The 27,193-nt window shown below is 51.7% G+C and overlaps 8 protein-coding genes across 8 annotated transcripts; 4 read left to right on the plus strand and 4 right to left on the minus strand.

Moving 5' to 3' along the window:
- Positions 1–1,138: 1,138 nt before the first annotated feature.
- On the minus strand, positions 1,139–2,789 carry PSV08DRAFT_407868 (pyridoxal phosphate-dependent transferase; the record flags this gene model as incomplete). Its single annotated transcript, XM_014219489.2, has 3 exons — positions 1,139–1,716; positions 1,772–2,397; positions 2,446–2,789. 3 exons carry the CDS (start codon positions 2,787–2,789, stop codon positions 1,277–1,279), a joined length of 1,410 nt encoding a protein of 469 aa, XP_014074964.1. The 3' UTR covers positions 1,139–1,276.
- Positions 2,790–3,366: 577 nt separating this feature from the next.
- On the plus strand, positions 3,367–6,061 carry PSV08DRAFT_217529 (uncharacterized protein; the record flags this gene model as incomplete). The annotated part of the gene is made up of 2 exons (XM_014219488.2): positions 3,367–5,453; positions 5,532–6,061. The coding sequence occupies 2 exons, from the start codon at positions 3,367–3,369 to the stop codon at positions 5,761–5,763; spliced, it is 2,319 nt and encodes a 772-aa protein (XP_014074963.2). The 3' UTR covers positions 5,764–6,061.
- Positions 6,062–7,415: 1,354 nt separating this feature from the next.
- On the plus strand, positions 7,416–7,847 carry PSV08DRAFT_274409 (uncharacterized protein). Its single transcript, XM_014219487.2, has one exon. The coding sequence runs from the start codon at positions 7,461–7,463 to the stop codon at positions 7,830–7,832; it is 372 nt and encodes a 123-aa protein (XP_014074962.2). The 5' UTR covers positions 7,416–7,460; the 3' UTR covers positions 7,833–7,847.
- A 3,057-nt stretch (positions 7,848–10,904) lies between these two features.
- On the minus strand, positions 10,905–11,651 carry PSV08DRAFT_274429 (uncharacterized protein). The gene has a single exon (XM_014219486.2). It carries the CDS (start codon positions 11,544–11,546, stop codon positions 11,055–11,057), a length of 492 nt encoding a protein of 163 aa, XP_014074961.1. The 5' UTR covers positions 11,547–11,651; the 3' UTR covers positions 10,905–11,054.
- A 3,276-nt stretch (positions 11,652–14,927) lies between these two features.
- PSV08DRAFT_274434 (uncharacterized protein) lies at positions 14,928–16,563 on the plus strand. The gene has a single exon (XM_014219484.1). The coding sequence runs from the start codon at positions 15,070–15,072 to the stop codon at positions 16,240–16,242; it is 1,173 nt and encodes a 390-aa protein (XP_014074959.1). The 5' UTR covers positions 14,928–15,069; the 3' UTR covers positions 16,243–16,563.
- Positions 16,564–17,692: 1,129 nt separating this feature from the next.
- Positions 17,693–19,096, minus strand: PSV08DRAFT_359838 (Metallo-dependent phosphatase-like protein). Its single transcript, XM_066092988.1, has 4 exons — positions 18,918–19,096; positions 18,844–18,858; positions 18,343–18,786; positions 17,693–18,196 (listed from the first exon to the last, which is right to left on the minus strand). Exons 1-4 carry the CDS (start codon positions 18,972–18,974, stop codon positions 18,080–18,082), a joined length of 633 nt encoding a protein of 210 aa, XP_065949571.1. The 5' UTR covers positions 18,975–19,096; the 3' UTR covers positions 17,693–18,079.
- Positions 19,097–21,190: 2,094 nt separating this feature from the next.
- On the minus strand, positions 21,191–22,738 carry PSV08DRAFT_274472 (UbiA prenyltransferase family-domain-containing protein). Its single transcript, XM_014219481.2, has one exon. It carries the CDS (start codon positions 22,549–22,551, stop codon positions 21,286–21,288), a length of 1,266 nt encoding a protein of 421 aa, XP_014074956.1. The 5' UTR covers positions 22,552–22,738; the 3' UTR covers positions 21,191–21,285.
- Positions 22,739–23,062: 324 nt separating this feature from the next.
- PSV08DRAFT_217542 (uncharacterized protein) lies at positions 23,063–27,058 on the plus strand (the record flags this gene model as incomplete). Its single annotated transcript, XM_014219480.1, has 2 exons — positions 23,063–23,330; positions 23,383–27,058. 2 exons carry the CDS (start codon positions 23,063–23,065, stop codon positions 26,955–26,957), a joined length of 3,843 nt encoding a protein of 1,280 aa, XP_014074955.1. The 3' UTR covers positions 26,958–27,058.
- Between the last annotated feature and the right edge of the window lie 135 nt (positions 27,059–27,193).

Here is a 27,193-nt window from a genome sequence, read left to right on the forward strand (position 1 = left end):
TGAGTCAAAGCAACCACGTGAGTCGTCAGTTTCAAAATTGCAGACTCTATATCGAAACTGTAGATTTATAAGCTCATAGAGTGAACCTTGCCAATGTCAGTTTCACGTCCAACAATACTACATATGGAGAGGCTGATTAGCCCTATCATCATAACTGTATTCACACACAGTACCAGTGCTAAGAAAAAAGGCCAATCATACAGGAATGTGAGTATCAAACTTCCTCCATTTACCTCTCCCTAGCACAGTACCTGAATGGAATATATGAATCCTCAACCTCCTGCACAACAGTACTACTATCAATCTCGACTGGCGCAATGCGTTTACCTCTTTCTCACTGACCAATCGCAGCATCCCGCACCTCCTTCTCCGTCTTCAGAAGGAAAAAAGGTAACTGGGACAGCAACAAAAACACCGAGTAAAACAACCGTAGTTACAGCCGCTACCTTACCCATCGACGTTTCAGTCCCGTATTCCCCGTCCCACTCCCTATACTTCTCCCATTCCAACCAAACCTCACCATCGGTGCCTCGGCCCCCAAAAATCGCAGCATTATGAGCCTCCTCTTATACCTCCTCATCCATCTCCCCTTGTGCCTTTAATTCCCTCAGACGACACTGTAACCCCCTTCTCCCCATCAACCCAGTCTAGCCCCGCAATCTGGACAGCCACAGTTGTCAAACACATATGGGAATAGAAATTTAACGATACTGAGGCTCTCTCAACTATTATCGATGAGGCAGTAAATTTCTTCGAAAGTTTATACAACAAATTAAGATATAAATTCACTGTGTAGCTAAAGGGTCAAGGATGGACTATCTCATTTCCCTCACCTCCGCCATTCTCATTCAAGATAGCCCCATCCGATCCACTTTCCCGCATCTCGGAACCCTTGCCATAGGGTAGCGATGATTTCACTTTCTAGTTGGCGGGTTGAAGTTGGTGAACATGTCTGTTTTCGTATGGAGTTCTTGTTCCTAGGCGGTATTCGACCAGTTAGTTCTAGATAAGGTTGGTAGACTCGATTGCTCAATGGGAAGGGTGTTAGTTGGGTATCTTAGGATGCATAAGAGTTCAGCAGATGAAGTGATGTTTTGCTGTCAGTAGGAAACATATGTGCAAAAGAAATTAGACATAGCTACGAAAAATGCATCATCGACATTGTTTGCTAAAACTGCTTGCTGACGACATAAAAATGTGTTCTTCATTTGTATTCAGGCATTTTCTATTTTTGTTTATATGGATATTTCAATGTGTCATCATTCTGCACATTGAATCAAGCCTTGTATCCAGCCTCGAACAGACCCTCCTTCAAGCTTTCAATCGCCTTGGTAATGTCTGGACGGTTGGGATCTGTCACACTGACACCCATGTGGCCAAATCGAATGTATTTGGTGGCAATCTCCTTGTGCAGACCGCCGGCGAAGATGACACCCTTCTTAAGGAGGTTGGGGAGCACTTGAGGAGGTGTCATGCCCTCAGGAAGGTAGATGGCGGTCATACCAGTAGCCTGGTTCTCGGGCTTCGAAGCCAATTGCTTGAGGCCCAGGTCTTCAACAGCCTTTTTGACCTTTTGTGACGCAGCCTTGTGGGCAGCCCAGTAGTCTTCAATGGGCCTCGCGAGGATTTGCTTGAGGGCGGTGTCGAGAGCGTGGATGAGTTGTGGCGAGGGGGTCGCAAAGTAGGAGGGCTTCTTGGCTTCGTAGTTTTGCATGACTAAGATGGTGTTAGCATGATGCCGTCAGTAGTCGGGTGAATGATGGCTGCTTACTTGGTAGCCAATTCTTCCATGAACCAAAGTACGAAGTTGGCCGTGTCTTTCTTGCCTTGAACCTTTCGATTGCGCGACCAGAGACCATCATGATGCTCAAACCAGCTGGGCAGCCAATTCCCTTTTGCGAAGCTGTGAGAACAGCATCGAGCTTCCATTCGTCGAAGCGGATCTCTTCAGAGCCGACACTGCAGACACCGTCTACCACGACCAGCGTCTCGGGGCTCACTCGGTGGACAAGCTCGCTGAGTGCCTTGATCTCGCTCAGGACACCAGTTGAAGTATCCACATGGGTGACAGTCAGGATCTTGTACTCCTTCTCCTTCAGCGCCGCTTCGACCTCGTCGAGTTGTGGTCGTTCGCCAATGGGCGCCTTGAGTTGTGTGGCCTTGACGCCATATGTCTCGAAACAGTCGGCAAACGAGTCGGCAAAGTAGCCAGTGTGTAGGACGAGAACCTCATCGCCGGGCTCTACCAGGTTGGCGGCGACTTGATCCCATCCGAGTGTACCAGAGCCGGAGATGACAAAGGGTTGCGCAGCAGGGTCGGTGGAGACGAAGAGCTTGCGTAGGTTTCCTAGGACTTCGCTGAAGGTGTTTACAAAGGGTTGGCCGACATGCGACTCGCTAGATGTACTTAGTCCGGAACCTCATTGACATGTGACTGCAGCATACCTGTAATGGCTCATGGAGTTGAGGACGGCATCATCAAACTCAATGGGCCCGGGGATGAGGAGAGCGGGGTGTGGTGGTTGGCTGGACATGTTCTTTGGTGGTTCCGGGGTGGGTTCCTTGGTCTCCTTGGTCTCCTTGACTTGGGGCTTGACTGGCTCAACTTGGTTGACTTGTGCCTTGGCTTCTTCTGGCTTCTTGGGTACTATGCGGTTGCCGTGTTCGTCTTCGAGGCGAGTGGTGCGTTCGGTAGCAAAGGGCGTGTTCAATTCGAGGAAGGGCTTGGGATCTAAATGCTTGGAGACCTGGTTCAGACGGGACGTCGCCCGTAAACGAGGTGACGACATGCTAAGGCGGGGTTGGAGACGGCTGTTCACGGCAAGGAGACGCAAGCGCGGGGCTGCAAACATCCGGTACTCGGAGACCTGCGCTGGGAGGAGCGCAGAAGGAGAGAAGGCGAAAAGTGGTACAACGTGTCGATTGGGGTAAAGACGCGGCCGGTTCGCGTGCTGCTCGGTGGCACAGACGAGTCAGACACGAAGATTAATGTCGCTAACAGGTGCTTTGAGGAAATCTGGCGGCGCAATTGACCATCAGGGGGCCTTTCCTTCAAGTATTGCCTCTAAAAAAACCAAACGTCCACCGAGGAGCCCCCACGCACGGATGCAGCTCCGGTCCCGGGCATGGCGCTATGAATCGTGGGGTGCCGCGTGTCGGGCGCAGTCGCGTGTAGGGGTGAAGCACTCGCGGTCACGTGCAGAACCACTGGCGCGTGCTGCCACGCCTTACTCAGCCGGGATATTTGTTGTTAGCCGGCTCCACCCTTGTGCAGCATCAACACTGGGAGCATTTCATCGCTGCAAACACACTTGGACATACATACATACCTACACAACACCCATTGGACCCAATTGGCCATTGAGCATGCGTGTGACTCGTGCGCGCGCCCAGCAGGGCCATGATGAGGCTACTACCGACGCGACCGAGCGTGCGCCGTTGAACGAAATAACGTCCAACGCATCAGCCGAGCAACCCCGCGACGACGACGAAGAGCTGCTGCCTGCAAAAACTCCTGCAAAGAAGAGCAAGGCAAAAGGTCGCGCCAAGAAAGGAAAAAAGACCAAGGCTGCTGAGGACCAAGAGGAGGACCAAGTCGAAGGTGCACCTGAGGACGCGCAAACAGCGCCTGAGCCCGTCGAGGCGCCCGCAAGCGCTGGAGACGGTACAACAGAGTCACAATCCTTCTCGCAAACTCAGAATGAGTCTGGATTGCCTGCGGCCTCTGGCGTCGATTCGTCGGCGAACCCTTCTGAAGTCGCAGAGGTCTCCACCAAGGTCCAACGATCAGTGACCCCAACTAAGCCCGTACGCCTGACTCGCCGCCAATTGGCCATGCAGGAAGAGGAAATGAAGAAGGCGCAACATGCCGCTCCCGCAGTCCAGGAGCCAGAAATCCAAGTTCCAAAGTCAACAACAGATGTGCCCAAAGCTACAGAAGAAGCCCCACGGGTACCAGAGCAGGTTGAAGATCCAAAAGCACCAGAAACTCAATGTGAAGATGTAAAGGAAGAGTCGGTTACAGAGCCAGAGGCTATTGTTGACAAGGCTCAACATGAGGCTGTAGTCGAGTCCGTAGCAGAACGTGAAATTTCCCAACAGGCCTCGCCAGACGTGCCACAGGCGGAAGAGCCTCAGACTCAACCTCAGATCCCCGAAGCAGCAGCTGACATTCCAGTACCTTCTGTCGAAATCAGCCCAGAAACAGAGCCAAAGTCACTTGCAACCCAAAAGTCCAATGAAGATCTCATGGCCACTCTCAGGAGCCAGGCTTCAAGTCGACGGACATCGCGTAGCCTCTCCAAATCTCCCATGCGCCTCGAGGAGTCTTTTGAAGCAATCGATGCGCTTGAGGAGGCTCTGGAGAACGTCACCTCAGTAGCTAGAATCGATCGATTGAACGAGGAGACATCGCCCGAGAGAGCAAAAGCCTCCAAGCCCACTAGCACAACAGGCACACGCCCAAAATCGATGTATGCAACCTCGACTACAGCTACAAAGTTATCTAGAGCCCCAAGTTCTGCTGCGCCGAAGAGTATGAAGCCGGTCAAGTCTTCATTAGCTCGCTCAACCAGTGTTCGTACTGCAACTAGCAAGGAAGTCAAGACAGCTCCCGCGCCTACGACGGATTATCTCGCTACAAAACGGCGACCGATCAGCGTATCGTTTCCTACTCCTGCACCGCCACCAAAAGGACGCGCTCCCACCAAGTCAACATTCCAGCTTTCAAGCAACGACGTAGTCGCAAAGCTGAAGGCGCAGAAAGAGGAGCGGCTAAAGCGAGAAGCAGAAGGCACAGCACCAAAGGCACGGCCGATCAGCATGCCTCCTCCACCAAAGTCAAACAAGCCACTGACAAAGCCCGCCTTTCAACTGCCGGGCGAGAAAATCGCCGAGAAACTAAAAGCACAAAAAGAAGAGCGTCTGAAGAGAGAAGAGGAGCAACCCGCACCGAAACAACGCCCAACCAGCATCACCATGGCGCCCCTCGCAAAATCCACAAAAGCGCCCACAAAGCCCAAATTCGAGCTCCCGGGCTCCGCCATAGCCGAAAAACTGCGCCTCAAAAAAGAAGAGCGTCTCAAACGTATGGAAGAAGCAGAAGCAGCCAAAAAGGAAGCAGCAGCCCTCAAACCCCGTCCCGCACCAGTAGCATCCCGCAAACCCGTCACCATGCCCATCCGACCCTCGCCCGCCGAAGCCCCAGGCGTAACAATCGGCCCACCCCCATCTCCTCCCCAACCACCACTACGACAACAACAACAACAACAACAACAACAACAACAACAACAACAACAACAACAACAACAACAACAACAACAACAACAACAACAACAACAACAACAACAACAACAACAACAACAACAACAACAACAACAACAACAACAACAACAACAACAACAACAACAACAACAGCAACGCTCCACCTCCCTCGCCAGCAAACGAAGCAGCATGTCCCTCTCACAGCCCGTCTCGCACCAACCGCGCTCCATATCCACATGTTCTTCTTCGTCGTCGTCCAACCGCAATAGTATCCTTGTCCCCAAAGCCGTAGTCACGCCCGCGGATGCGATCCTACTCAAGCTCAAGGGCAAAGAAGTCTTCAATCGTGATCGTGTGGAGAAGGAGGCGAGGGAGAGAGAGAGGAGGGAGAAGGAAGAGGCGGCCAAGAGGGCGAGGGCTGAGGCGGCGGAGAGAGGTAGGATTGCGAGTAGGGAGTGGGCCGAGAGGCAGAGGCGGAAGATGATGGGTGGTGGTTCTTGATTTCTCTTAGTTTTGGGGGCGGGGGTTGGAACTGGAAAAGGGCTGCATTTCTCTGCCTTGCATCTTCTTTTTTTTTCTTCTTGGAGGCTCTTACTTCTTGTTTCTTGTTCTTCAACTTGTCTATATATATATATATTCTTTGAATAGGGGTTTCCAGGCTTGGGTTTGGGGCGTTTCGGATTCTTGTTATTTACATCTCTCTACCCTTTTTCTCTCTCTATCTGTCTTCCTATGGTTGACTAAGAAGAAGTGGAGTGGGGGACATCTGGGCTTCATTGCCGTATTGGCGTTTTGTAGGATTGTTTTTTTTTTCGCCTTGGTTTTATCTAGGCAACTCGATGGAGAGAGAGAGAGAGAGAGAGAGAGATAGTAGCTTTGTGTTTCTTGTATAATACTAATTTCTTAAGCTTGAATTTTTTTTAAGTCATTTTAATGCTTGAAAAGAAAGAGAATGTTTCTTGTGCAGTGAAGGCAGTAATGCGTGCGTTGTGTTTTTCATCCCAATATATCAAAGTCTTGATATTCTGCGTATACAGGTTTTGTCTTGGGCATTGCAATAGCCTCAAAAGGGGATAATATGTATGTGCAAAAGAAGCCATGTACTTTTTGTGGTAAACTATAAAAGACTTTGAAATTACAGCAAACAACGACATTGAAACATGATTTTGTTTTGGACAGTGATATCAGAAATTCTTCAACTCCATTTTTTTTTTTAAATTCTTAAGAGCAGGAAGGAAACATCAATACGTAAAACCGTGGAGACATCTCTTTGAGCTTTGGCATTGATACTGATAACATGACTACTTGTGTCATTTCCATTCTCAACGACCAACCGTGGATGAATAAAAATTTTACTTTTATGAGAAACGTTGTGGATGCATTGCCATGGCCCCATGCTGCCGTGGCGACAAAAGATCCTCATCACAATGGACTCACTATCCCAACCTGCCTGAAGCCTCATTTTCTGTTTCGATATTTATTTTTCACCACCGCGATTCGCGACAAAAGTATGTCTTCGGTATCCTCCGTTGCCACTCTTCTCTAGCCTCAGCGCGATTCGCGCGATTAACCACGTCTTCGGTACACTCCGATGCCACATCTTTCCCGTACTCGTATTATCCCTCCACTACACCAACCCCCACAAGTCAAAGTTAACCCTGCATCTCTTGCATCCTTTGGAAATTTTGTTTCAGGTTGTTTTTTTTTTCGCCACACAAGAACGGCGTCAGATAAATCGAGCTCCACAATGATTTCACAACGTGGATCGAGAAACGGGATGACAAGTACACAGAGAGAAACCAGAAAGGGTAGTTGGCCGTCCGGTCAGAAGGATCAAAAAAAAGTGGAAGAGTATGTAGTAGACAACAAAGTCACCGGACGTTGCTGGCAAAAGAGCCAAGAGACAGAGAAATTAAGAAATCCCTGCCCAATAGAATATTTTCTCTGCTACCCAATACTTACATCATGATAACGTGTAGGGTATACTGTAGGCAAAAATGCCTCGCGCGGCATAATGCTCCGGATGGACACAACCAAAGTCGTTGGCTAGCAACCCTTTCCTTACTTGCATTACAGCCGCTGTGCGTTTGACGCGGCAAAACCGAATAAAAAGTTGGCAAAACATGTCACTACTGTTTCTGTTTGGCTGCAGCGGTGGTATTTCGGAAGGTGACGATTCGCTGTGGGACACTGTGTGTATGTGTGTGGCTGCCCAAGACAACTGTTTGGGCTTTTGGCTCAGGATTGAGGCGCAAAGAACAAGGAACGCATGTTGTAGACACGGCCGCCTTGTTGCCAAAAAAGTTTGTGTATACCGGTGGCGGTGCTTGTACAACCTGTTTGCGTTTCTCAGTGTCCACGTGGATTGTCTTAGCTCCGGTACTTTTGGATGGCGCTGTTTAGAAGATGAATGCACTAGAGACGGCGATGGTGCGAAGCAAAAGGTATTGGAATCTTCCTTGGCTAGCGCGAGTGATGCTTTGGGAACGAGGCGTGCGCAATGTGCCGTGACTGCCAGTTGCTCGGAACGCATTGGGTTACATGCAAACGACAGAGATCTGGCGATCTGATCGTGGACGGCGCGTGCCGTGCAGCCCTGCAGCGAACCTCTACATTGGGAAATCCTCGAGCGAGTCAGCAACATTGGCGGAGAGGCCGATTGGATTGTTATTGAAAATTACTCGTGATGTAATCATGCGTTTCTACAATTCCTAATCTCGAGTCAGCAGCTGTCTTATCTCGCACTCCTTGTGACACGGCTAGCACAAGCATTGCTTGTCGCCCAAGAGGGGCAAGTTGTTATAACTTGGCCATGAGAGACGGAGTCCGCCAAACTGCCTGTTTATCAGAAACAAGGCATGAACTAGAGTGATGGGTGAACTGTGTAGGCGTGTATGCTAGTGTACATGGTTGGAGGAAAGAAAAGGGGTCTGTGCGTGAGGGTGAAACGATAAAGTTCACAGGTCGAAGCCCAGCGCGATAGGCGAGGAGACGCGATAGGTTAGATGATTTTAAATGATCGCTCCATTGCATATTGGCATTGTCAATCGCGATGACGCTTGCTGTGCGGGTTCCTTGCATGAGGCAAACGTGATCATCGTATGGTTTCCAAGCACAGTCACCAAGATTGATACGCCCCTTTGAGACGAACAGGTTGCGCACATGTACGCATCTGGACGTTTTGTGCCTGCACCTAGCCACGCTCCATGCGGTTGAGTTCAATCTATCGTTCGGCTAGGCGATGGGCGTCCCCATGATTGTGGGTGATCAGCATACTGACAGGAACGGACGCATGCAAGGCCTCTCCGCTCGGACGCCATTGGCGACTTTATTGTGCATGTATCTTTGTGTGTGTGTGTGTGTGTGTGTGTGTGTGTGTGTGTGTGTGTGTGTGTGAGTGGAGAAGAAATTGCAAATCCCTTGGGTCAATAAACACAGGGCGATGCGGAGGGCGAGACGATCGGCCAGGCGTTCGCACAGCATCGAGAATGCTACTAGTGACTCACTTTTCCGGGCCGAATATCGGAAACTGGTAAGCAGACAACGGGCAAAGGTACCAATGACTAGGGGGCCCGAGGATGCAGGCAGCCTTTGTTGAAGAAGGAAAAATTGCTTTTGTGTCGCGGCTTAGTAGCGTGCTCTCGGCTCCTGAGAGTCTGGAAGAGGCTCAACACGCCCTGTGTGCTCGGGTTTGCCGTCGGGGACGTGGTAGCCTTCTCCGGTCCGTCGCGACAAGTGGTCTTTGCTTGCGCTCAACATCCGAACAGCCTAACCCTGCGCAAGAGAGCGGGAGGCCTGGGCTAGCCTCAAGGCGGGACAAGATGCGAGGAGAGCAGGCAGCTTGCATGCGAGGCGGACGCAAAGTGAAAGGGTGCCGCAAGCCGTGCGAAGCTCAATGTTTTGAGGCGACGTGTTGCGGGTATCGATGTCCAAGTGCTCGGATCTCGGAATAGTTCACCAGGTCCTTGCGGAGAGCGAGAGCAAGCGAGCAAAGGTGGACTGTGAGTGGTGTGATGGAATTTGGCACTAGCGCCATGTCACACGACGAGCGCTTGACAGTCGTCGCACCTGCGCCTCTGTCGATGACCTAACCACCGGGAGTCACTAGGATGGAAATAAGTTACATAGTTACGTCCAAGGGAATGTGCCGTGAGTCCTCTGAGCCGTGGGGCCCGGAGGGTCCACTGTGATTCCCGGGGCTCGCTTGCCAAGTGGAGCCCTGGTGAGCTGGCAGCGCGTGGATGGGGGACCGAAGGAAAGTCGTCGCGGCCTGGGGAGAAGAAGGAAAAAAATTGCCTCGTTTGGGGGGGGGGGACATGAGGGCTTTGTTTGTAGCGCAGTTTTGCAACTGAGGCCGACGATGCATCGAACGGCGATGACGATTGCAATGGAAGGTAGCAGTAGATTGGGCGGCTGGGATGACGCTGGCAATGTCGCGCAATGGCGACATTCTCCCCCCCTCCCCTTCGTGGTGAGAAAGGCGGCATGACGGAGGGTGGGATGATTGCTTTTTCTCGCAGGCATAGTGAGTGGCGGACTGAGGGCTGTCGGCGGTGCCCATGACGATGGACGGGCCGTTCACCAAAGTGCGGAGAAGCCAAGCTACGAGGCGCCCCACCCCGTCGGGCGCTTGGGCCAATCATAGGGATCACAGGGGCGTTGGCGGGCGAGTCAGGACACAGGCGACGAGTAGGGAACATGGCCAACTCCTTCGCCCTTCCCAGGGGAGGGGACACGGCGCCAGAGTGGATGCTGCCCTGCTCGTTGGGAAACCCCTCTCAACAACATCCCACCCACACCCTCGCTGCTGTCCAACTCTCGCCACCGCGCTCTCACTTGCTGATTGTCATGCCCCTCGTCTGCCGCCTGCCTGTGGCTGGCTTCTGGATCATTGTGAGGGAAAAAAAATTTCTTCCTCTGCCTTGCACTCCCGCGCGGGCAGGGCCTAGTCGTGCCTCATGCCCTCCAATTGTGACCCTGCACAGTCACCGTCCATGTGTGGGCTAGGGCATTGCGCGGCTATCAAAGTTTAACCCGCCTTATCCATGGAGAGGGAGAGGGACTAAGCCTTGCGCGCCCTGCGTGTCTCACCTGTCTCGTCTTGGGCTTATCTGACTATGAGGCTATGCACTGGATGAGATGAGGTGAGAAGAGTGCCTCGTCACGTGCAGACGGGGGGGAGGGTGGACGAGGCTCAAGTTATCCATCACTGTAGAAAAAAATGAGTATGTGTGTGTGTGTGTGTGTATACACGACCACGAGTCGATGCCCGTGGTCGTGGCTTCCATTTGAGGAATTGCTACTACTAAGCTATGGTAGAGGTGAGGTGAGGTGAGGTGAGAAAAACAAGGCACGACCCTCGTGGTCGGCTCACGCAACAGAGGATATCCAACCGTCCCAACTACGAGCAAACCCATCGCCGGGGCTGCAAATGCTCCAGATAACACAAAACACTGGGGCTCACTCGGCCCTGCGCCCCCAGAAACACCAAGGGGGATATGGATATAAATACTTTTTGATCGTACACCGCGCACCCACGTATCTTGACAAAGGAAATGGTACAGAACTAGTAGGTGATGGAAAAAGGGAGAGCAGCGGTGGTGCTTATGCAGGTGAACTCCGTCGACCCATGCCATTCCCACCTAGGCGGGCGAGGCAATGGGGCCGAATGCAAAACTGAACATGAGGAGGGCAGTGAGGGCCCAAGGAGCCAAGGGGAGAAAGGCTTGGCCGTCATTAATGTCGTGAGGCCAGCCTCGCAATGGCAAGGCTGGCAGAAGGGGCAAAGGGCCTTAGTACTGTGTGTACCTCCTCTTGACGTCTCGGGTCTGGTCAAACGATCGTACGTAGCTGCTGAGCTGCGTGGCCGCTTGTTGCGAGATGCCTGATTGAGTCCGTGATGATGATGATGAAGAGGCGAGCGAGGAGCGTGATGATGAGGGCGTCAGGCTACGCTGGGGGGATTGCCTGGTTGCCGTGGGGGGTGCAAAGTAGCTGCCGTTTGCGGTGGGGTAGTAGTGGTAGGGGCTCGAGGGGACTGCTTGCGAGGTGGTGGATGCCGCCTTGTATGCCGAGAAGTTGATTGCGGGGGCGAGGTAGAAGCCGCTGTTGGACGACGACGAGGATGAGGCCGAGGAGGACAATTGCGAGGGTGCTTGTGCGGTGGTGCCGGCCCTTTCGAGGTCGGCAAGGCGGCAGGATTGCGAGCAGTAGACGCCGTTCTCGGCAATCTGGCGGTCGCAGGAGAGGCAGAAGTCGTTGAAGCACTCCATTTGGGAAGCCATTGCGGCGGGTGATGTGGTGATGGTGGTTGTGGTGGTGGTGGTGGTGGTGGTGGTAGTGGTGGAGGGACAGGCAGCAGGTTATATGTAGAGGGAGCGGGTGGTGCGTGTGTGGGAGGGTGGGAGTCAGAGAGGGTGGTCAGGCCAGAGAGATATAGAGGGAGGTGGAGCGGCAGAAGCGTCCGTGTGTGGAGCGGCGGCGGGAGGGCGTGGATGGGGGATATACTTAAGTTGCGCTCAGGCACACTGGCAGCACCCACACGCACCCACACGCACCCACACGCATCCACACACGCACACACACGCAGACTACGGCTGACCCTAGTCGCCTCTCAGCAGATGGCGCCGACAGGGTCCTCGGCCATCCCTGGTCGTCTCCGCACGGGCTGACCATGCAGCCAAGCAGCCAACGACGTCTGAATTTCGTTGCAAGCGCTGTAGCCTCGAGCGCTGCATGCACCCCTCACGCCCACCACACCACGCCCGCGATGCGTACAGGACACTAGTCGACTATGCCTCTCTCTCGCACTGCGGCCCTGTGCAGCCCAAACGTCGTGTGAATGCGCGCCTGTACGTGGGTGCAGTGTACACTACACTGCCACTAGCAGCATCCCATCTACACACACCTACTACACACATGTAGGTGCGGATATGCACCAGACTCTTCGGCCGCGGTGTTTGCTGCCATGCCTGCTGACCCCCCCGCTCCACGCTCTCCTCCCATGATGCCCTCGTCTCGTCTCGCCTCGCCTCTTCTGCCCTCTTCTGCCCACTCTGCCCACTCTGCCCACCACGCCCGCTCTGCCCGCTCTTGCTCCCACTGCGTGACTGCGCACCCAGTGCTAGTCATCTGCCCCGGCCCTGCGCCTGCGCCTGGGCAGCAGATGACTGATGTGCAAATCTAGGAACAAGGCTTCCTATTCAAGCCCCATGCCCCTCTTCCACAACCACGCTGCCTCTTATCGGTTTCAGCAGTCATGGGGCGTCGTCGCTGCCCTCGCTCCACCCACCGCCCTGCATGCCCGTTGCCATTGCCATTGCCATTGCCATCCCCCATGTCCCTCTGCTGCCGTCACACTGCCAAACTGTCCCATGCTACCATCTGTACGCTCATACGTAGAATACTTGCTTGCACCATTCTTTCCTTCTGCTCCCGCTCGCGTAAGCTCCCCCCCTTGTGCTCCTCCCTCTTGGCCCCACTAGAGCCATGTCTGCCGCCTATTGCGACACTGAAGACGTTATCTGTCGCCATTGACGTGCTCGATGCCGTTTGCCAATCTTAGTAGGAGAACCACTCGCCTTGTCCTGCAGCGACCATCTCCACCTCCCCATGCACGACACACCACCCTCACACCTTTCGCCTCCGCAACGCCTCGTGCCATCCCTCAACACTCCCTTTTCTTCTCCCAATAGCCCCCCCATCCCTCGATGCTGCGAACTCTTCAGGCATGCGCCTGCAACTGTCTCATGCCTCGCTTCGCCTCTTGCTGAACGCCTCACGCCTCTCTTCTCCCAATCCGTCCCCCGGCAGACTGATCTGGACTCTTGCCCAGCCCAGCCCGCTCAATCCGGGCGTCCGGCCTCAGCGACGCCAGGCTCTATCCGTCCCACAAACTCGTGCTCAAATATTCTTCTCCCGCTGTCAATGGCTTGCGCAAACCATTGCAGACTGTCCTCCATCCAATATGGGCACCCCCCTCCCTCCCCTCCCAGGGCAAGCGAGATAAGAACGCTCGGCCCACACAACCGCGCCCCTACCAGCCCCAGGCAACCAGCAACCGTCCTCCAAACCGTTCCAGCTGCCCCCCATGCCCCCCCTTCCGGACGAATCACCGGCCTGCCCTCAACTGCAAGTCACTTGCCCGCTTATATCCAACACGAGCACGAGCTGCCTGCCTGCATGCACACCTCCTCCCATACCTACTATACTACATACGCGGCCACAGACAGCCCCCCACGCTCCTCCTCTTTGCCCAGATGCACACGTCCTTCGTTACTGCAGGACCCTAGATGGCGCACGGCACAAAAGTGAACATGTTGACGCTTACACTCGTCTGCAGGAACCACTCCATTCGCTCTTATCGCCACATCCACACTTGTTCGGATCTAGCCCCCTTGAAACTCTGCTTATCTAGCACTCCCTCTTGCCGTCCCGCCCGCGCGCGATTCAGCGCCGCGACAATCGAGGCAGTGCCGACTATTGGACCCAAAAAGCTCCCTTCGTTTTTTACATAGTGCATTGCCCTGTCCACAAACACCATGTGCGCCCTTCTGGTTGCAGCTGTGCGTGCCACATGCCTTGACATTCACGCTGCTTTTGACACGCCTGTCAGCCCCAACAAACCACACAAATAGCACCCCAAAGTACCTCCTTCAATATCCATGCATCCACATCCATGATGCACTTAGCTAATACCCAAACCTTCTCCTCTCATCGCCGATATTAGGGCTCAGGGCGATGCAGCTAGAGCATCTAGGCCTCATCTAACAACAGCATACCCCTACCCTTTGTGCAGCCAGTCGCTTGTGTGCTCGACATGCAAGATGATGCAGGAAACGACTTGCCCAATAGTTGGCGCATAGAATTCTAAACACTCCGTCCTTGGAAACAGAAAATATCTGTACTTAATAATATACTTGCGTACATCCATCACACAGTCATCTCTCACCAATGTCCTTCACTCCCGGAGCATCCGCGCCAAATACTACTACGTACGCGCTGCACCCCGCAACACGCAATCCCCTTTCGTCGCAGGCAAGCACATGCTGTGCAACTTGAGTAACGGAAGCAGTTCACTCTACGTCTACTCCGACCATCAATTCCAGCACGGAGCGCAAACCCCGACGCGCGCATTGCTGTTGAGCAGCCTCGTTTTGTTTTGTGCTCGCTTGATCCCTGATGGTCATCTCCCGGGTTTGGAACTGCTCCGAAACATCGGCCCGTTTGCTGAGGCGGGTGGATTGATAGTGGGTTCTCTTGCCAACGGCTATCCTTCCCACTCGCCTCTGTTGGCGACGAGAGGGTCCTGCGGGTAGAATCGGAGATATGCCGCAATGGATTTTTTTCTCAGGGTCCTCATGGCATTCTACGATACACCATACTCTCCTGATCAAGTGCAGAATCGGACCGTCTGTCTGACTTTCGGATCACTCAAATCATCGTTCGTATTTAAAGTAGATGGAATAATGATGGCGTTATTGTCAGGATATTTACAATCGACCATGTTCAATATGTATCCTGCTCATCGCAGCATGTAGGGTGTCTGTCTCTTGTATCTGTTGGCAAGACTGAGCTTCATTGTGCAAAAAAAGAAAAGACTTTTTTCTTTCCTTCTCAGGATGTTCAAGTTCAAGTCACGCCAGCCTCGCTTACTATGCGCTTGCAAAGTAGCTTCTAACACGCCCATCACCTCATCTGAACAAAGCCATTGAACCCAATTGTCTTAATACCGCCGGTGGTAGCCATTTTGCAATACGTATCACACATAGTGGACATTTTATTGATCCCCACGAATTTACCCTCGCAATGGCCTATACCGCAGAGCTCCGACTCGCCCTGCGCGCCGTCCACCGTGCATCCATCCTCACCAAGTCGGTGCTCCGGAACCTCTCCAACAATGTGTCTGCCGAAACCAAGGCAGACGACAGTCCCGTCACGATTGCAGACTTTGCCGCACAAGCGCTTCTCATCTCCGCACTTCATGCCGTGTATCCTCACGACGCCTTTCTGGGCGAGGAGAGCGCAGATGCACTGCGCCAAAATGAGGCCCTGGCTGACCGGGTATGGCAGCTTGTACAACAGGCAAAAGAGGAGGCTGATGCGCGTGTGGCTGCAAACGGCAAAGATGAGGAGGCGACTGCGAGCACGGCTGCTGCGCACGACCTGAACGAGGGCCCAGTGCTAGCGTTTCCCGCATCCAAGGACGACATGTTCGATCTGATTGACCGGGGCGGCAACGGCCAAGTCACGGCATCAGGACGTGTCTGGGTCATGGATCCTGTCGATGGCACTGCAACGTTTATGCGGGGCCAGCAGTACGCCGTTTGTCTGTGTTTGCTCGTCGATGGTGTACAGCAAGTAGGCGTGATTGCGTGTCCGAACCTCGCATTCCCCCTGCAAGGCACCCTGGGCTCGATACGCATCACCGAAGACGACGTCGACAGCGACGGTTATGGTGTGGTTCTTTCCGCCGTCAAGGGTCAAGGCACGTTTTTGCGTACCATGGAAGCCAGTGGTCCTGGAGCCCACGCCCGACACGTGGACCTGACTACGCTACCGCCCAAGCAGACCTCTGACCTAAACTTTGTCGAGGCCACGATTGGCAAGACGTCGCTCTCGCAGACTGAACACGAAGCCGTTGCCACTGCCCTCGGTGCAAGCTGGCCAGGCACCGTGCTCTGGTCCCAGCAGATGAAATACGTGGCTCTCACCCTCGGCGCAACAGACGTCATGGTGCGCATCCCAAAGACGCTCGACCGCTTCACTTGCATCTGGGACCATGCCGGCGGCCACTTGCTCTTCCAGGAGGCTGGCGGCATCATTAGCGACTTCCGCGGCGAGCAGATTGACTTTTCCGCTGGCCGCAAGATCAAAGGTGAGCGCAATTGGGGCATGATTGCATGCATGCCGGCTGTGTTTGACCAAGTCGGTACCGCCGTCAAGCACGTATTGAACCAGCGGGACGACAAGAAGAGCTAGAAGCCAACGAACCGTTCTTTCAATCCCACCCCAAAAGTAAAAAAAAAAAAGGGTTACTAGCTCCCCCCTCCCCACCGCCAACCATACATGTGCATGTGTGGTTACCCATTGCCACTCTATAATGGACAATGGCAATGTAGCATCGCCCTTTTTTTCCGTTCCATTTGAACCACATGCCAAATCATTCCCCACCCCAAAAAATACCTTCAATCATGCCATTTTCCTCTCTCTCTCTCTTCCCGTATCATCCCTCACGCTATCTACTTACTACCACATCATCAGCACCCTCTACTACCTAAAATAAAAATAAAACCGGGGCCATACCACACAAACGCATGACGATGGCGATCCCCTCACCCAAACTCTCCCTTTCTCTCTCTCTCTCTCTCTTTCTTTCTCTCGCTGGCCTTGCTGAACGTGCCCCCCTCCCCCCTCCCCTCCAACACAGAAACAAAACAGCAAACTCGCCAGCACCCCCAATACAATCCACTCTAACCCATTTTTCTCGCACTAACTAGCGTAAGGAACCCTATTCGTGTTTTTTTGTTCTTCCTCACATGCACATGATTCTCTCTCTCTCTTTCCAGTCAATTAGAAGAGAAAAAAAAAAGCCTCAAGCGAAAAAAAGCTCCAACGTTTGAAAACCAGCGAGTTAGAACCGAACAAGTCGTTTCGCTCGCTTCGGTTCAAACTAAAAACCCCCCCAGTCGTCGTCACGTAGCTGAGAGCTTGCTCTCCAATCAAGATAAGTGGCGGGGGGGTTGGGGTGACAGGTGTACATACGAATTCAATCTTACTTGGGGGGTTTTTTTTGATTCGGTGGTAAAGTGGTTGGGCTGCAGAATCGTATGTCTTTGTTGGCGCATATTTTATGGGGGTTGATGGGGATGCGTTTTTTCAACGTTGGCATCGGTGTGTATATGCGTGTGGGGAACAACTGGGTTTGGTTTGTTTTGCAGTGATGAAAATAAGGTGGGTGTGGGTTGAATGGGTATACGTAGAACCCCCTAGTGAGTGATGTGTTTTCTGCTTTCTGCATGTTTTTTTTTCTGGACGAAAAGATTGGCCAAGGTGGGGAGATTGAGAAAAGGAGTAAATGGGGATGTGTTGATAGATAGACAGATAGACGTGGCATAACTTTGACCAAAACAGGATGCGAACTTTTTCTGGGCGGTTTTTGCATAGGCGTTATGATGTTGCTGTGTTGCTGTGCACAAGGATCCATAATCTACAGAGTTTTTTTTCTCTAACGGTGTGCCAGAGTAACAAACGTCATTTTATGCGTTAGAGAGAAATGCAAAGATACGTATTCTCTTCTCTCTCATACCCACGCGGTGAGGCATTTGATCTTGCTTTGCTTATGCTATGCAAATTACATGCGAGGGGTAAAGAAAGTTAGTAGAAGATGACTAAAATGACACTAATGCTAGGATATGAAAGCCTTCGGGGTCCGAGGAAAATTTAGTCTAGTTACGTATAAAATCATAACTTATTGCAGATCACCGTCATAGTGCAAAAACAAAACAAAAGAAATAAACTTTTCTGCACGTTTACGAGTCGAGCACCAGAAGAAAGATCATCTCTTTCATTTGGGCCGAGGGGATAGACAAGAGAAAGAGGGGTAAAAAAAAAGGGAGCACACAATAGCATCTTGTGATGCAGTGGGACCCTGGAACTTTCGCTATTCGTCGGGGAAGGAACACATGAATCATGCTCTTACTACTAGTCGGGGAAAGTGCTTTGTACAACGAACGCATGTTATGATCTGCGTTTTCAGTCTTCCCAACCCACCCCACTCCGTCGTCGTCGCTCGTTGGTACAACCATTCATTCTCCGTCTATGCTGCACCACCTCCGTTTTTCCGGAATGACACCTTCTCCACCGCGACGTTCTCGTTGCCTTCGGCGTCCTTGCGGAGTTGGTAAACGTACAGGACGAGCACGTCACCTTGCACCTGTTACGCGCACACACACACCCCTGGTTAGCCTCGTGCTTTCTCGTTTGCTCCACATTTAACCCCATCACATCATGTCTATCGACGTGTGTGACAGGTTGATGTTCGCGGGGTAGAAAGGTAAAAGAACAAAAAAAAAGACTCACGTCCATGAGGACAAAGCTCGGCGTGGGATCTTCGTCCTCGGGCCACCAACCCGTCGACATGGCGCCCGTTGCGCTCCCAGGGTTCACAAAAAACTTGCCCTCCATCTCATATGCCTCAAACTTGTGCGTCCCGCCCCACAAGAGTACGTCGACGTCCATCTGGCGCGCCGCTATCAGTAGACTGTCGCCATCGCCCGGCGGTATGATGGTGTGGCCGTGCGTGAAGCCTATGCGCAGGCTGCCGTGTGTGACTACTTTTGACAGGGCGAGATTCGGCGCTTCCACGTCAAAGTCGCCTTTTACAATCTGCAGATCGGGCGCAATGCCGCGTAGGAATTCGTACGTCTCGCGGTCGGTTATGTTGCCTAAGCAGAGGATTTGGCCGATCTTGCCGGGCGCGAGGAGCTTCTTGAACTGCGGGGTGGTGTGAGCCCATGCGCCTCTCTGTGTTTACGTGGGAGCATCCAATCGGCAATGCAAAGGAAATGTCAACAAGTGTACCTTTGCCGGTATATCCTAAGTTGCCTGTGAGTTTGTGAGGTTCGAGCAATACATGTGTGGCTTGCGAGACGTACCGAAGCGCGGTCTGGTATGAAAAGGTCGCCTAGGACCAGCACCAGTCGCGAAGCCATTGCTGGGGCGCGTTTGTGTCTTTGGCCGCTCAGATCAAGTGGCGGGTGTTACAAAGACTATATATACTGCTTGCAGCGCTCTGTGCAAGTGTGAGGCGCCGAAGTCGAGAGTTGGCGCGGAGATGTCGCGCGAAGCTGGATGTGGGAGTTTGGGGAAGCTATGCTGTCACTGGGCGGGCCCGAGTGGCAGAACGCCGCGCTTGGCAGGGACGCCTTGATGTGGGTCAAGGATACGAGCATGTCCTTACTTTACTGAATGTTTGACATTTAACAGTTTGACCGCATCGTGAGTGAAGTCACCTTCAAATCACATTCGAAGCAACGTCACAGATTCGACTTCTCGATCAGAGTCCCATGTGGAAGTCTCCACAATGCCTCGCAATGGAGTCTAGCAATACGACTGCTATTGCACGCTCTCAACGGCGAAAAGAAAGTTGACTACGAGGGATGCTATTGTATGCAATCTTCTTCTATAGAAAGTATTTAACTTTCAGATTTCTGATTGGACACATGGGTATATCAAAGCTGAAGCGAGCTCGAGAGAAAACGGAAAAGAAAGAGTTATAGTAACAGCATACAAAGCTGAGTACGATTCCAGGTCGGTAGAAATAAGTTTACGGGTCCATCCGGTTGCTGGGCGTGGTTTTTTACCTAGTACTGGTATGTCACAAGACCAAGAAGATGGGCATCTCTGTGGATCTCCCCTGTCCACTTCATGAGTTGCTTACCTGCCTTATTAACACACGTTGCGCCTCGTGACATACTGTAATATTGCCGCACTAAAAAAAAACACGCAATTGAAAATCCTTTAAAGATGAATTGGGACTTCGTTGGTGTAAAAAATTCTAAATGTATCGTAATACAGAAAGTAGATTATGTAAAAGAACATAACCTAAGAGCGAATTTACCAGCCCCATTGTGACTATACTTTTCCAGCATCAGTAATAGCTGTTGTGTTCGCGATTCAGAGGCATAGATGCGGTGTGTATTCGTACTAGTTTAGCAAGAGCCTCAGTCGTAATCAAAGAACCAGACGTAGAGTAATAAGATATAATTAGCAGAACTTATTTCAGTTTTGTCTGCATATCATGCCCAGTTTCTGAAGGCGTTTGCACGCAAGAAGAAGAAGAAGTTGGGCCAGGTTGGCTCGAAGAAACTTTTGCTCTCGTTGGCTACAGACATACTGAGATATTATGAATCTCAATCTCCAGATAGCGCTCAGTCACGTGATAAACAACAGGCAGTTACAGCAGTCGTGAAGTAGGGAAGTTTAACTCGTATGTTGCATAGTCCGGGAGTGGCTGTGTAAACAATGACACCTAGGAGGGGCTATGGCTGAAATTCATCTTCCAAGACTGCTTGGCTCTTGGAATTGCTTGGCTTTTCAGAGAGGGGACCAGTCATGGGCAGGAAATTCCAAACCCCACTGTGGTGTACGCTTACTCCTCTTCATTGCCAAACATGCGATGCATCGTGATAGCCCTCCATGAAATTGGTTTAAAAGAACGACAGAGTACCTATTGACAATCATGAAATCGCTCACAGTATCTTCTTGCATTTATCCTGGGCTAGTTTACCGCTTTTGAATCTGTGTTTTACTGCCTGCCCTCTGCTCATTCTTTGATACCGTCAACCAATCACAACTCCGTATACCCACGTCAAAGACGCAGCGATGTCAAACGAACATGACGACACAATCAACGCAACGCTACAGATTATCTTTGGGGCTGCTGGCATCTTTAGTGTAGTTATTGCCTTACTCGGTCTACATCATCAAGACGCTCTTGTATTTGTGCTATATCGCCGACTGAGATATAGTCGGGCAGAAGGTACGCCTTCCTGTTGCCATACAATATGCATATTTACTAAATGTGGTAGCTGCATATGGAATGGACGATGAAATCGTCTCTTCTGATAGGATCATCGGCAATCAAGGTATGACAGCATCGAACGCCCCATAACGACCACCACCTTTATCCCACGCTCACACAGCTCCGCCATCGCCTTGGGGATCAACTTCTTCGACAAACTCGAATACCGATATACGACCTTACAACACAATGGCTAGGAAAAGGCCGATAGAGTTGGCAAACCTTCGACCGCATGTAACCAATAATGTAGACCATCGTTGAAGACAGATTGTAGACAACAGTGGTTGAGGTGCATGATCCAGTTGGCAAAAGGTTGTCTCAATGTCATGGAAGAAAAATGTACACTAGCCCATTCTTATGGGATTTCTCTTTCTTTTGTAGAGCTAATTGTTCTCGTCGGATGACTGCACAACAATGATACCTATCATGCAGAAAATTCATTAGACACTAGTGTACATTTTCCCTGGTTGCTTCTTTTTCTCAACGTTCTCATACCAACCAAGCAGATGCGCGACATATTCTCCTGCGAGACCAAGACTGATGGCACCTCCTGTGAACCATGCGCCATTGACAAACCACCACCAGCAATTCTTTACCTCCTTTAGCTTGACTCGGCGGATCATAGTGCCTAGTGTGAAGGCTGCACCGCCAACTGAGCCAATGAAAAAGATTGGGCCAAGCCCTGCTGTGGCTCCCATGGCGGATAACAGACCAAGCTGAACAACAGCGAGGCCTGAGAGTACCTGCTTCGTTTCCTTTTCATGCTTGAGTGCGATACTCTTAATGCCGGCCTTGACATCATCTTTGATATCCATATGAGCATATATCATATCGTAGAGAACAGTCCATGCAACATTGCTGGCATATAAACATGTAGCCGCAATCAACGCCGCTTGGTTCGCAAGCAAATCGATGCCCAATGCAGGAAAGCCCATCATGGCACCCCATGAGAACGTAAGGCCGAGGACGAATTGTGGATAATACGTGACTCGCTTTGCCAAAGGATACAGTGTAACGAATATAAGTGACGGTGTAGCGTACCAGAAGCATTCAGCTGGAAAAGAAAGAAGCACAGCAAGCCCGGTCGTAAGCTGACCGCCAAGGAAGACAAGAGCTTGCATAGGAGTAATGGCTCGCCTAGCAATTGGTCGCAATCTCGTTCGTTCAACATGGGGATCGAGGTTACGGTCCCAGAGATCGTTGATGGTACATCCGGCTCCTCTCATGACGAGTGCACCTGTGAAGAAGAGGGCTGTCGTTCCTAGGACTGCGGAAGGCGCGGCAACAGGTGTAGCCATGGTGGCAGCGAGAAGCGTGCTGAACATGCACGGAAAGAAGAGATAGTAGGTCCCGGTAGGCTTGTCTAGTCTCATCAATTCGCCATACGGGACGAATTTCTGTGGCAGATATGATAAGACACCGGTAGTTGGTGGCACGTAGCTTGGAAGCGCTTTTGATGGCGCGTCTTGTGGCGCTGTTGCCGTTGCGACTCCGAAGCTGGGCTGTAGTGACTTTGGGGTTATGCACTTGGCGAGTTGAGTAGGTTGTGGTCGTCGTGCGGTACGCAGCAGGGGTGCTGAGGATTGGTTTCGTCCCAATTGCGATGCAAATCCATTGGTATAGTGGAGCCGTGATTTGAATGCTCTACCAGCGTATTGCCGATACAATGCTGGTGGCTGTGCAGCACACAGTTTTAAAAACGTCATAGCGGATAGGTCAAGGCAGCATCTGCTGTCTTCTGTTCGGTACACACAGGGAATTGAATTGTGTTGTTTGTTGAACACGTATGCGCATTGGCGCTATCAGCAAGCCATGCCCATTGTAAAATGTGCAATTTTCGGGGGGTAATGGTGGAGGTCGAACTTTGATAAGCCCTCTCCGCTAATGCTCGATGAGGGCTGGTTGGTGAGGGTGAGTGCGAAAGGTTAGATCGCGCTAATTCCCGTGAACACGTGATTGCTCATCAAGTCGCGACAGGCGTCTCGCGACCACATCTTCCAAACTTGCTTCCTTACCCTTAAGCCGACATGAGGTGCTTTTCCCTAGACACTTGCTCTTGAAACCCTTGCGGTCATGGCTGCTTGCAACAGCTGATCTAGCGCAACTTTCCGTGTTTTGCAATTCCGACCGTGCCACAAAAGCGACTGCTGTTCTCACGTTCTACCACCCCACTGACTTCGCGACTGGATTCCTGGATGCCAGCGAACGGCTGCAACAATGCCAGCTGCGCGCCCCCGGGCTTCTTTCGAACCCATCCCACCCGACTTTGACGTGCGCACTTTTGTAGAGAATGCCGACAATTTTCAATATGTCGATCGCATATCGTATGAAATGATTGCGACCAACGGTATGGAAGCATTTGAGAAACTCGTCTTGTTGCATGTGATCATAGGCGGTAAACCTCTTGTCATCGATGGCTTCGATGAGGTACTGGATCCCTGGACCTTTACGCCCTCATGGCTGCGCGACAACCATGGTGACAAAGGTATACAGATTACATTACGACGGTCATAAGCGCATAGCTAACAGAGATGTAGTGGAGAACGCACGCAATCTCATGATGCAAGAAAATATTCCTCTCACTATCAAGCATTACCTCAAGCACATGCCCAAGTTGACTGAGCAGTTCTTCGACGAACCCGACCGATACAGAGACAAAAAGAGACAACGGATATACCTAAAGGACATAGATTGCCCACAGGTATGGCATGACAAACTCAAAGAGCATATTCCTACTGGATTGTTCTACCTGAATGAAAGCACAGGCGATGTAAACGGGCCTGGCGCACCATATGAGTTTGGGGTGCGCAAAGGTCGTGGCATTGGAAGAGCCGGAGACCTCATGAGCAGCTTGCCACCTGAAATGCGCGCAGAGAATCTCATGTGTTATATTGGGCATGAAGGCACCTACACACCTTCTCATCGGGAGATGTGCGCGTCACTCGGCCAGAATATCATGGTGAATGCTTCCACCACCATTGGCGAAGACGGCAAGCAAGAGCGTCCCGGCTCATCCATCTGGTTCATGACAGAGAGCAAAGACCGCCATGTTGTCTCAGAGTATTGGTTGTCAATACTAGGGCACGATATTGAGGTTGAGAACCATTTTGCACAACTCATCGCCTGGAAGAAGGCGCCATTCCGAACATATGTCGTAGAGCAGCGTCCAGGAGATTTCATCCTGATCCCGCCACTGGCACCTCACCAAGTCTGGAACCGTGGCACTCGTACCATGAAAATTGCCTGGAACCGCACAACTGTGGAGACTCTAGAACTTGCTCTGAGCGAGGCGCTACCCAACTCGCGTGTCGTCTGCCGTGATGAACAATACAAAAACAAGGCCATAGTATACTACACCCTCCTCAAGTACTCAAATCTGATCAAGATTGCTAGCGCACAGATCCAGGCAGGCGGCGAGCAAGCTGAAGCGATTCGACACTCCAGCAAGGTAAAGCAGATTCAGAAGGATTTCAAACGACTCTTCGACCTGTACAAGAAAATCCTTCTCTCAGAAGTGTTTGCGCCTGATTCACGGGAACACCCAGAGTTTCTAGCATACGACAGCAATGTCACATGTTCGTATTGCAGATGTAACATTTTCAACCGCTTTTTGAGCTGCAAGTCTTGCAAGAACATGTTCAGTTCTGAAATTGAGGAGCCCTACGATGTTTGCATGGATTGTTACTGCATGGGCCGAAGCTGCGGTTGCCAATCGGGCTACACATGGGTTGAGCAATGGAAATGGAAGGACCTCATTCGCAAGTACGAAGAATGGCGTGCTCAGATCATCAACATCGATGGCCATGTGAACGAAAAGACGCCACTCCCACTGCAAGAAGAACGAAGGTATCTCGGCAAGAAGACCCTAGCCCAGGTCTGCCAGGAGCAATTGCGGATCCGCCCATTTGTCGACATTAACAACCCGCAGCCAGAAAGTGTATCCGATAATGAGGAACCTGTTGTGGATGAGTACGGCAATGTCAAAAAGGCCACGAACCGAAAGTCGAAACAATGGCTGGCAAAGCATAAATCGTGCCATTTCTGCCTACATCGACATCCAAAGTGGAAAATGGCATTTTGCTCCAGCTGCGATCTGGCATATTGCTACGGAACGCTATTCCGTGCACACGATATGATGCCGGTAGGTGTCATGGAGGCCTATAATTGGAAATGCCCACATTGCTTGAGAGTCTGTAACACGGGCGCTTGCCGGCGCGATCCCAGGCAGTACCCCTACGAACCAAAGGGAACTTTGCTCGGTCATGATACGAAGAAGGTGGCAGATGTACGCTCGGTAGAATGCCTTGTCGATTTCAGCGTCTCGAATCTCAATTGGCTACGAGAAGAGGATGGTATGGCCCAGAACGCGATGCAACGCCGAATGCAGCAAGCCGAGATGGATAAGTCGATAGATCCTTCACTCGATGCGCGGTTTATTGATGACGATGAACATGCTAATACAAGATACGGAATCATTTACTCCCCCGTTGAGGATAACGACGGTGGCATTGCCAGCACATCTCAAATCCACGATGCCAACGGAGACTTGTACTACCCCGAACCTAGCATGGATGGTGAGATCCCGCGACTTGGCCAAAAACGCACCCACGATGGACACGATGATGTAGAGGATCGTCGACAGAAGAAAACAAAAGTCAGGAAACAGAAAAGGGACGAGTCGCAATCGCTGCAGCCAAAGAGTGTACCTGGAAAACAATATCAGAAGGAAGTGCAGAAGAAGCTACTCGAGGATGCCAAACGTGAAGACAGGCTCATCTTAGTCACCGCTAGGATAAAAGGCAAATCAAAGATTGTCAAATTGTGTTTGGCAACGGGCCTTCTTGACAGAATCCGCCAAAGACCGGTCCCAGAACGTGTACAAGTCGTACGCGAGAGTACTCCTGAGGAATTGGATATGCCACATGACATGCAGTCGATATTAAAATCGGATTTGATGCAACAGCCTAGTGCTGTGGCAGAAAAGGGGAAAGAAGCAAAGACATATCGTGTTCGCGTAGAGGATGATGAGGCATACTCGACACGGAAGCGCAACCCAGAGATTAGCGGCTCTGCAAAGCCTGGTAGGCCTCGAGGCCCCAAACGATTCGAAGAGTTCACGCTCGATTCGGATGAGGAGTTTGCTGATGAAGATGGGGCGGAATATGTCAGTCAACCTCGTAACCGTAGGTCTACATGGCTAGCACGGAGAACTGAAGGTGATGAGGACCTACCAACTGAGCTACCCCCAAATTTCAGGGACGGCACTGTAAGACCCAGCCGCGAAAGAGACAGGGAACACAACCAAATTCACAAGGAACGACGACAGAACATGGCCGCACAAGAGAATGCTAGCACCCGACCCAGTGGAAATACCACCGCAAACCTATATCAGGAAAGCGTGGAATATGTTTCTGGGAACCATTCCGATGAAGGCGGCACCCATGAAGAAGATACCGAGACCAATGATGCAGTTATGCTCGCACAGCAGGCTACAGCCGCTGCCACTGCCTTGGAACGCCAGCGCAGAGTGGATGAGACCACGACACGCGCAGAAGCTGTAACAGAAGCCGCAGAGACCATAGAAGAAGCAGCTGAAGCAACGGAGGCTGAAGCACGGGAGGCTGCAGCACTTGATGCCAAGGAAAATCTCCGCGCCAAGATGGCCCTGTTTCCCCACTCGGACGATGATGATCAAATTATGGACAGTTTTCTTGATGATCTGCCTACCGAAGATGAGCCCTCTGAAGACGAGGCACAACCCGAAATCAGTGTCCCAGAACCCGTCCGAAACGGTCCCCCTCAGCATACCAACTCGATTCTGAGTGGCCTCAATGGAAAGAAGATCAAGATTGTCGGATCATCTAATCGCAGCGGCAATGGGTCTACCAATGTTACTGCCCCACCATCACAATTTACTCCTGTGAACAAGAGGGCTCAGCCAATCAACTTATCGGACACAGAGAGTGAGGATGAGGTTCCCGCAACCGCTCCCGCCCCAAAAAGGCCTGTTGGCAGACCGCCAGGTCGTCCTGCAATGAAACCTACAAGAGGCTCAGGTTGTGGTACTCGAGGACGGGGACGACCCAGGGGACGACCGAGGAAGACGATGTAGCATTTCCATTGGTGGTCGTTCGTGATTGCATTAACGAGGAGTGGTATTTTGTTTCTATACTCCTGAACGAGCTTTATTCAGTGATGAGTTATCAGATGGAGCCTGTTTTGAGAGGACTGACCATGAGTGATGGTGGACAAGCGGGCATTGTGTGTGTCTTTGACGCATTCTACCGGAGGAGCAAGCTGAAGAATGTGCCTTTGGGAGCAGGAATATTTGAGGCTTGCTCGATCATA

Source organism: Bipolaris maydis (genome assembly GCF_028858645.1).
Source record: "Bipolaris maydis strain C4 unplaced genomic scaffold PSV08scaffold_3, whole genome shotgun sequence".
In the NCBI taxonomy this organism is placed as follows: domain Eukaryota; kingdom Fungi; phylum Ascomycota; class Dothideomycetes; order Pleosporales; family Pleosporaceae; genus Bipolaris; species Bipolaris maydis.

What these genes read in the sequence shown, in the direction of transcription:
- PSV08DRAFT_274429 (XM_014219486.2), bottom strand. Translation starts at nt 11,546, where the DNA reads ATGGCTTCCCAAATGGAGTGCTTCAACGACTTCTGCCTCTCCTGCGAC.
- PSV08DRAFT_274434 (XM_014219484.1), top strand. Translation starts at nt 15,070, where the DNA reads ATGGCCTATACCGCAGAGCTCCGACTCGCCCTGCGCGCCGTCCACCGT.
- PSV08DRAFT_359838 (XM_066092988.1), bottom strand. Translation starts at nt 18,974, where the DNA reads ATGGCTTCGCGACTGGTGCTGGTCCTAGGCGACCTTTTCATACCAGAC. An exon ending in CGAGCTTTGTCCTCATGGAC is followed by an intron (nt 18,197 to 18,342) that starts GTGAGTCTTTTT and finishes TGCGCGTAACAG; the next exon opens with GTGCAAGGTGACGTGCTCGT.
- PSV08DRAFT_274409 (XM_014219487.2), top strand. Translation starts at nt 7,461, where the DNA reads ATGTGTGTGGCTGCCCAAGACAACTGTTTGGGCTTTTGGCTCAGGATT.
- PSV08DRAFT_274472 (XM_014219481.2), bottom strand. Translation starts at nt 22,551, where the DNA reads ATGACGTTTTTAAAACTGTGTGCTGCACAGCCACCAGCATTGTATCGG.